Source organism: Vipera berus (genome assembly GCF_964194415.1).
Source record: "Vipera berus genome assembly, chromosome: W".
In the NCBI taxonomy this organism is placed as follows: Eukaryota; Metazoa; Chordata; class Lepidosauria; order Squamata; family Viperidae; genus Vipera; species Vipera berus.
In genome coordinates, this window is record NC_138210.1 from 65,077,479 (window position 1) to 65,086,997 (window position 9,519).

Consider the following 9,519-nt stretch of genomic DNA (forward strand, 5'->3'; position numbering starts at 1 on the left):
GCTCTTTGAGCTCTCCGGCCCAGGCTGAGAATTTTTAACTGGGGTTTTTAGTTAAGGGATAATTTAATCTTTTTAAATTGTTTTTTAACTTTTGTATTTTGTACTGTTTGATTTTAAATACCCTGTAAACCGCCCTGAGTCCTTCGGGAAAGGGCGGTATATAAATTTAATAAAATAAAATAAAATAAAATTAAATTAAATTAAATTTCTCTCTCTCTCTCTCTCTCTCTCTCTCTCTCTCTCTCTCTCTCTCTCTCTCTCTCTCTCTCTCTCTCTCTTTCTCCCTCCCTCCCTCCCTCCCTCCCTCCCTCCCTTCCTTCCTTCCTTCCTTCCTTCCTTCCTTCCTTCCTTCCTTCCTTCCTTCCTTCCTTCCTCAGACACACAGGGCTCAACAAAATAAAGCAACTCACCAAGATGCTTGCTTTTCCCATCTAGGTAGAGAGGATCCAAAACCGATATTTGTGGGTTTCTTATTGCTGGAAAAAAAGCTGGATGGAGAAAAGAAATCCAGAAAGGACAAACAATGAACTTATCCTCTATCACGGGACGCTGCCAGAAAACTGTTCCTCTGTCTGTGAGATTGGCTTCAAAAATGCTTTTCGAAAGCGTAAGAGACTGAGAAAGGGGTTCCTATCGTTCTTTCCCCAAAGCTATCTAGTTCACCACTCTCAAACAAATAAACCGATCAGTAAAGAGTCCAAGGTGGTCCTATAGATGATCATTTGGCTGCCCGTTTCTATTATCCTAACTTCAAGTCTCGCTAGAAGAGAGAGAATAAAAAGGGTGGGGAACCAGACGAAGGAATAGTATCTGCATAATTCAAGGAGATATAGATAACATAAGAAACCAGAGCTCGTAGCAGCAGAGATTTAAGGTTGGGGGTGAGCTCTTGGAATAGCCTTCACATTCTGAATATTCAGCAAACAGAAATTGGTTGTCTTTCGTGTCTACCAGGGGAAGATTTTTCTTTCGACTATGAAAAGCAAAGTATTTCTTGAATAGCACAAACCGCAAACTATTTACATTTGCAAGCACTGTAACTTTTTTTTTATAAGGGACGCGGTGGCTCAGTGGGTTAGGACGCTGAGCTTGTCGACCAGATGGTCGGCAGTTTGGCGGGTCGAATCCCGAGTGCCGCGTAGCAGAGTGAGCGCCTGTTACTCGTCCCAGCTTCTGCCAGCCTAGCAGTTCGAAAGCACGTAAAAATGCAAGTAGAAAAATAGGGACCACTACGGTGGGAAGGTAACAGCGTTCCGTGTGCCTTTGGTGTCTAGTCATGCCTGCCACGTGACCACGGAGACATCCTTGGACAAACGCTGGCTCTTCGGCTTTGAAACAGAGATGAGCACCGGCCCCTAGAGTCGGAAACGACTAGCACGCATGTGCGGGGGAACCTTTACCTTTACCTTTAACTTTTTTTAGAACAGAATCACCAAAAGGACACCCTGCCCTCCAGCCAATGGAGGAAGCTCATTTTGGCACTGTTTCCTTCCATCAATTCTGTTTTGCTTTTTATTTGCATTTCAGAGGTTGAGCTGTACTAATGTCAATCAATCAATCAGAATAGAGCTGGAAAGGGACCTTGGAGGTCTTCTAGTTCAGAGGCCCCCAACCTTTTGGGCACCAGGGACCGGTTCTATGGAGAAATATTTTTCCGCGGACCAGAGGGGGCGTGGTTTTGTGTGCTGCCTGCATCCCGTGGATGGGGCTTTGCTTGTTTGCGCGGCCCGGTTGCTGGCATGCCACGGCCCGGTGCCGGTCCATGGACTGCGGGGTGGGGACCCCTGTTCTAGTCATATCCCCTGCTCAAGCAGGAGACCCTATACATTTCAGACAAGTGGGTGTCCAATCTCTTCTTAAAAACCTCCAGTGATGGGACACCCACAGCCTTTGAAGGCGAGCTGTTCCACTGGTTAATTATCCTCATTGTTAAGAAGTTTCTCCTTAATTCCAGGTTAATGTCTGAGAAACATCCTGGAAAGATGAATTCCATAGATCAATATTCAATCTTTTACATGTTACTAATTCTAAAATGTGCATATTGTCTGGGTCTATGAGGACTAAAAATATGGTCCACATTTTCTTGGCCTCATTAAAACTTGCCACATTTACAAGATCTAATGTAAGTCCAAAGGTTCGTGAATAATGGAAGATCCGCACTGGTCATATATGTGTAAATTCAATGCATTCTGACTATATTTGTTATAAATACAAACACAGGTAGTCCTCGACTTACAACAGTCCTCTTAGTGACTGTTCAAAGTTATAGCAGTGCTGAAAAAGTTGACTTATGACCGCTTTTCACACTTACGACTGTTGCAGCATCCCCTTGGCCACGTGATCAAAATTCAGACCCTTGGCAACTGACTCATATTTGTGACGGTTGCAGTGTCCCGGGTTCATTGTGCAATCACTTTTGGGGACTTTCTGACAAGCAAAATCAACAGGGAAGCCAGATTCACTTAAAAAAAATATGTGTTATTTAATTAACAACAGCAGTGATTCACTTCACAGCTGGGGCAAGGAAGGTCGTCAAATGGGGCAAATCTCGCTTAACAACTGTTTTGCTCAGCCATAGAAATATCGGGCTCAGTTGTGGTTGTAAGTCGCGGATCACCTGTACAGGATGCTTAAACAAACAAACAAACAAGTCAAATGACACCAGTGAATTCTAAGTTGGTGATGACCTATAAAGCCCTAAATGGCTTGGGTCCGGACTATCTAAGGCAGGGGTAGGCAACCTCGGCTCTTTTATGACTCATGGACTTCAACTCCCAGAATTCCTGAGTCAGCTATGCTGAGGGAAAAGGAAGAGGTTTCCAAGCTGAGCCATGCTGACTCAGGAATTCTGGGAGTTGAAGTCCACGAGTCATAAAAGAGCCGAGGTTGCCTACTCCTGACCTATACCATCTCAGACAGGTGATTGTCTAGTCCAGGGGTCGGCAACCTCGGCTCTTTTATGACTCGTGGACTTCAACTCCCAGAATTCCTGAGTCAGCTATGCTGAGGGAAAAGGGAGAGGTTTCCAAGCTGAGCCATGCTGACTCAGGAATTCTGGGAGTTGAAGTCCATGAGTCATAAAAGAGCCGAGGTTGCCTACTCCTGACCTATACCATCTCAGACAGGTGATTGTCTAGTCCAGGGGTCGGCAACCTCGGCTCTTTTATGACTCGTGGACTTCAACTCCCAGAATTCCTGAGTCAGCTATGCTGAGGGAAAAGGGAGAGGTTTCCAAGCTGAGCCATGCTGGCTCAGGAATTCTGGGAGTTGAAGTCCACGAGTCATAACAGAGCCGAGGTTGCCGACCCCTGGTCTAGTCCATAGCATAGCTGACTCAGGAATTCTGGGAGTTGAAGTCCATGAGTCATAAAAGAGCCGAGGTTGCCTACCCCTGATCTAAGGGAACACCTGCTGCCGGCATCAACTTCCCATCGTCCTGTGCGCTCCCATAGGGAGGGCCTCCTTAGGGTGCCGCCGGTCAGGGAATGCCGGCGGGTGATCCCCAGAGGGAGGGCATTCTCTGTGGGCGCGCCTGCCCTTTGGAATGATTTACCTGTGGAACTCCGGACTGCCCCCGACCTGCGCTCGTTTCGCCGGGACCTGAAAACCTGGCTTTTCGATCTATCCGGCCTGGACTGAGGGGGTTTTTAGTTTTAAGTTTTAACATTGTTTTATTGTTGGGCTATTATTAATTTAATTCTTTTTTAATTCTATTTTTATCTTCATTTATATTGTCTTTTAAATATTGCCCTGTAAACCACCCTGAGTCCTTCGGGAATAGGGCGGTATAGAAAACTAAATAAATAAATAAATAAATAAATAATAAATAAGAAGTTGATCAGGAGGAAAGGTGTACAGAACACTGAGAAGTGAAGGAGTAACTATCTAAGTATGATGGTTGTTTTTGTTCTCTTTTTCTAGAAAGTCTCTATGGACAAGGCATTTATTTTTCTGTGGCTGCTGGCCGTGCTGTGTACTATGCCAAACCAGATCCCCAAGGGCTCCGGTACATGTTTCAAGCTCGAGTTCTTACAGGGGAATATGGTTGCGGGAAAGAAAATATGGTATTGCCTCCAGTGAAACAAGAGGGAAACGGCCGCTATGATAGTTTGGTGGACGTCCTTTCCAAGCCGAATATTTTCGTGGTGTTTTTTGACGATCACGCTTACCCTGAGTACTTGATCACCTTCTGAGGCATGACATCTTCATAGCAGTTCTGAGGGACTGGAAACGACCTCAATGGAACACAAGTGGAAGCACAGAGATTTTCTGATGGGGACAAAGAAGAAATAATTTCTTTCAGGGTGTATATAGTGTATCGCTGGAGGGGAGATTGCCAGAGAATTATGAAACGTGCAATTCAATTTCAGTTGGAGGTCTTATCCTCTGGAAATGGTTTGTGGAACATCCTCATGTCAGGACAAGGAGGCTGTGTGAACATACGAATGAATTGTACCATTCCTAACTTATCCTCCTAAACCCACCCAAGTTTATACGTGTGACACAGCTCTACCTACTTTGCAATTCTCAGCCTCTCTGAGATTAAGTATAAATTTTGAATGAAATAAATATTAAGGGTAGTTCTAGTCATCAAAAGGTAACCTGGGCTGGTTTCATTCGGTCTATCTTTCCAAAATCACTCACATAACAGAAAAAATGGAGGGGACATCATTACGGAATGAAAATTTAGTTTCCAAATCTTTCCCCGCACGGTCAAATATCCATTTTTCCAGCTATTGCTCATTTCTGCTTCCAGTACATCGGCTTTTCTAAAACCCATGTGTAAACAATAAACCTTGTGCAGTATAATTACTGTTTTGTTTTTTCTGTCCACAAGAGTAATGTAAAGTTATAGATGGTTTTGAGAGAGAGTTGGGGTATACCGTGTTTGCAAGAAGAAATAATTTTGGGGCAGTTCTGCTTTAATCCTTGGCATATTATCAGTCAGTTAGGCCAAAAGTATAGTGTGTGATGTAAAACATTGTCTTCTGTGGGACTTCAGTACTGCAGAATCCTAGGATATAATTCTTTAGGTGGATGGATAGACATCAGGACCACAAAGGTAAAGATTTCTCGTCTGGTCGTGTCAGACTCTGGGAGTGAGGCTCATCTCTGTTTCTTACCTGAGGGAGCCAGCATTGTCTGAAGACAAATTCCATGGTCATGTGGCCAGCATGACTATAGGCCGAGATGCATGGAACGCTGCTACCTTCCCACTGAAGTGGTACCTATTTATCTACTTGCATTTTCATGCTTTCAAATTGAATACGGTGCAAACGATAGACCAAAATATATTTGAATGTGCCATTGGATTATAAATCTTCACTGGCAAAACAACAACAACAACAATAATGATTTGGAAGGGACCTTGAAAGTCATCTAGTCTAACCCTCTGCTCAGGCAGGAAACCCTATACCATTTCAGACAAATGGCTGTCCAGTTTCTTATTAAAAACGTCCAGTGTTGGAGCATTCACAACTTCTGGAGGCAGGTTGTTCAACTGATTAATTGTTCTAACTGTCAGGAAATTTCTCCTTAGTTCTAGGTTGCTTCTCTCCTTGATTAGTTTCCATCCATTGCTTCTTGTCCTGCCTTCAGGCACTTTGGAGAATAGCTTGACTCTCTCTTCTTTGTGGCAATCCCTGAGATATTGGAACACTGCTATCATGTCACTCCTAGTGCTTCTCTTCATTAAACTAGACATACCCAATTCCGCAACAGTTCCTTATATGTTTTAGCCTCCAGTCCCCTAATCATATTTGTTGCTCTTTTACATCGTGGTGACCAAAACTGGATGCGGTATTCCAAGTGTGACTTTACCAAGGCATTGTAAAATGGTATTAATACTTCACGTGATCTTGATTCTATCCCTCTGTTAATGCAGCCTAGCACTGTGTTGCTTTTTTGGCAGCTGCAGCACACTGCTGGCTCATATTTAAGTGATTGTCCACCAGAAGTCTGAGATCCCTCTCACAGTTACTACTATTGAGCAAGGTACCACCTATACTATACCTGTACATTTGGTTTTTCTTGCCTAAATGGAGAACCTTACTTTTTCAACATTGAATTTCATTTTGTTAAATAATGCCCAATGCTCAAGTCTTTCAAGATCCTTCTGTATCTTAAACCTATCTTGTGGAATGTTGGCTTGCCAGCTTGGTGTCGTCTGCAAATTTGATGAGTTCCCCATCTATCCCCTCATCCAACTCGTTGATGAAGATGTTGAAGAGCCCTGGGCCCAGAACAGAGCCCTGGGGCACCCCACTACATGCTTCCCTCCAATGAGATGCAGTTCCATTGAGGACCACACGCTGAGTATGGCCATTCAGCCAGCTACGAATCCATCTGCTGGCGACGCTGTCTAACCCACATTTTTCTATCTTATCAAGTAGTAGATTGTGATCTACTTTATCAAATGCCAAGTATTCTTTATTCTTTTCTATACCAAAAGAAACGATCCATTTAGCAGGAATTCTGTGGGAAGCGAGTGCTGTTTCTTGGAGAATGAAAATAACATTCCCCTTTGGCATTACTTCAAAGCATTCCAACTTTACAATGCGATTTGTGAGTAGAGAACGTAAAATCGTCTGATTTTTTTTCCTTAGTATTTTCAGTTGGCTCTCAGGACTGGATCCAAAATGAAATAAGGTACAAAAACCAAGGGCATCTGCTCATCCTCAGATTGAAATAATAATAATAATAATAATAATAATAATAATAATAATAATAATAATAATAATAATAATAATAATAATAATATAATTTGTTGTTGTTATTGTTATTGTTGTTGTTGTTGTTGTTGTTGTTATTATTATTATTATTATTATTATTATTATTATTATTATTATTATTATTATTATTATTATTATCATCATTATTTGGAAGGGACCTTGGAGGTCATCTAGTCCAACCCCCTGCTCAGGCAGGAAACCCTATACCATTTCAGGCAAATGGCTGTCCAGTCTCTTCTTAAAAACCTCCAGTGTTGGAGCATTCACCACCTCTGGAGGCAGGTTGTTCCACTGGTTAATTGTTCTAACTGTCAGGAAGTTTCTCCTTAGTTTTAGGTTGCTTGTCTCCTTGACTAGTTTCCATCCATTGCTTCTTGTCCTGCTTTCAGGTACTTTGGAGAATAGCTTGACTCCCTCTTCTTTGTGGCAGCCCCTGAGATATTGGAATGCTGCTATCACGTCACCCTTCACCCTTCTCTTTGTTAAACTACACATACCCAATTCCAGCAATGTAAAGAAATGGCACTCATGTAATACAGCTAGTCCTCAACTTACAATCACAATTGAGCCCAAAATTCATATTGCTGAGACATTTGTTAACTGAGTTTTGCCCCATTTTACAACCTCTCACTGCAGTTGTTAAGTGAATCACTACAGTTGTTAACTTAGTAACATGGCTGTTAAGTGAATCAGTTTTCCCCATTGACGTTGGTGGTCAGAAGGTCGCAAAAGGTGATCACATGACCCCAGGACACTGCAACCATCATAAATATGAGTCAGTTGCTGAGCACCTGAATTTTGATCATATGACCCTGGGATGCTGCAATGCTTGTAACTGAATAATGGTCATAAGTTATTTTTTCCCAGTGCTGTTTTGACTTTGAACAGTCGCTAAATGAACTGTTGTAAATCAAGGACTATAGAGTTCACAATGCCAACACAAGATTTTGCCAAATCAAACTAAAAGAATTAGAATAACCATATTATGCATAACTCTGTAGTATAAGTACAGATGTAATTTAGGTGCTGTTTATTATTTATCCAGTTTTTATCCTCTGCTGAGGTTGTGCATCTATGCATGAAGAGACTAACATGCAATATGAATGATTTTTTCCCCCTTGGATTTAATTTATACTTCCCTACAAAACCCTCAGTTTAATCCCTAATTGTAGTTGTTCTCTTATTTAGTATTAGGGTAATCAATTTGATGCTTTGAAATTCCACAAAACAGAAACAATTATGCCAAGTCTTTCTAGCTTTCCTATGACATATTGCATATTAAAAGGGTGGCAAAAGAACATCCAAAGAAGTAGAATTATTTGTAAATAAGTTTTAGTAACTTTCTTGCAACACACAACATCCACTATCTAGGCATACATGCACATACATGCGTTCACTCCAGTCACTTTCAGAATCATTCTCTCAACTCATTATCTGAACCATAAAAAAACTCCCAAACAACCTTGGGTTATTGAAGCTAATTTTGTTTGCCTTCTGCACCATTTCTTTAACCTAATCTCAGCTATGGATTATATCTCTGATTCTGAAACCTTTTATAAGCATCATCTGCTCTCTCAGTGTACTGGAATGCTGTATTTTGAAATCTGCCCAAATTCCAGAGTGATGAAATAAAACATCTTGATATAATGTGGAATCTTTTAAATCAGACATCCAAGCCTTCACATACGTGCGCTCTAAGTGCCACTTCTGACAATGGCTGTTATTATTTATTTATTAATTTAATTTAATTTAATTTGTATACCGCCCTTCTCCCGAAGGACTCAGGGTGGTGAACAAGGCAATAAATACTAAAATACCGAAATACAAAAATTAAGAAGAGATTAAACCATAATGCCCAAATACAACAAATAAATTACATAAAAACAGTAATAAAACCCAAACCCATCAGACCAGGCTGGCTTGTTCAAACAAATAGGTCTTTAGATCACGTCGGAAGGAGCGAAGGTCGGGGGCCATCCGGAGCTCTACCGGTAAACGGTTCCACAGATCAGGCGCACCCACAGAGAAGGCCCTCCCCCTGGGGGTCACCAGTCGGCACTCTCTGACCGGTGGCACCCTGAGGAGGCCCTCTCTGTGGGAGCGCACTGGGCGGAGGGAAGTTGATGCCGGCCGCAGGTGCTCCCTAAGGTACTCCGGACCCATGCCATGTAGGGCTTTAAAGGTCATTACCAGCATAGACCAAGGCATACTTGATAATGTTTTGCACACTTGCAGACTCATTGCCTAATATTATATCAGTGATTTAAATACAAACAGCTATTGGATGTGATATAGCAAAACAAATATACAAAATCAATTGAAAAGCCTGCAAAGTGCTATACTGACGATGAGATACTATATACAAAGGATTCAAATCATATTTAGAAGTTTATGAAATATTAAAGGATGCATTTAATCTCATAAAAATTGAAATATTTATTATTTGTTTCTACCCTGATTGTTCTCCAAGAGGCAACAGTACCATCGCTTAAGTATCTTTCTCTGCATAATAACCCTTTGAGATAGCTTGAGTCAACAAATAGACCCAAAATATATAACTCTATCATTATTGGATTAGTGGACAATCACTTAAATATGAGCCAGCAGTGTGCTGCAGCTGCCAAAAAAGCCAACACAGTTCTAGGCTGCATTAACAGAGAGATAAAATCAAGATTACGTGGTGTTAATAACACTTTATAATGCCTTGGTAAGGCTAATCAAGGAGAGAAGCAACCTAGAACTAAGGAGAAATTTCCTGACAGTTAGAACAATTCATTAGTGGAACCAC

At 41.6% G+C, this 9,519-nt stretch overlaps 1 protein-coding gene across 1 annotated transcript in view; it reads left to right on the plus strand.

Moving 5' to 3' along the window:
* LOC308676358 (uncharacterized protein) overlaps nt 1-4,193 on the plus strand; it is a gene marked incomplete at both ends in the record, with an annotated part of 13,981 nt that extends 9,788 nt beyond the window's left edge. Inside the window, 2 exons of the mRNA XM_081342168.1 lie at nt 436-607; nt 3,922-4,193. Coding sequence (XP_081198294.1) covers nt 436-607; nt 3,922-4,193 — 444 coding nt within the window. The remainder of the gene's footprint in view (nt 1-435; nt 608-3,921) is intronic.
* Nucleotides 4,194-9,519: the final 5,326 nt, after the last annotated feature.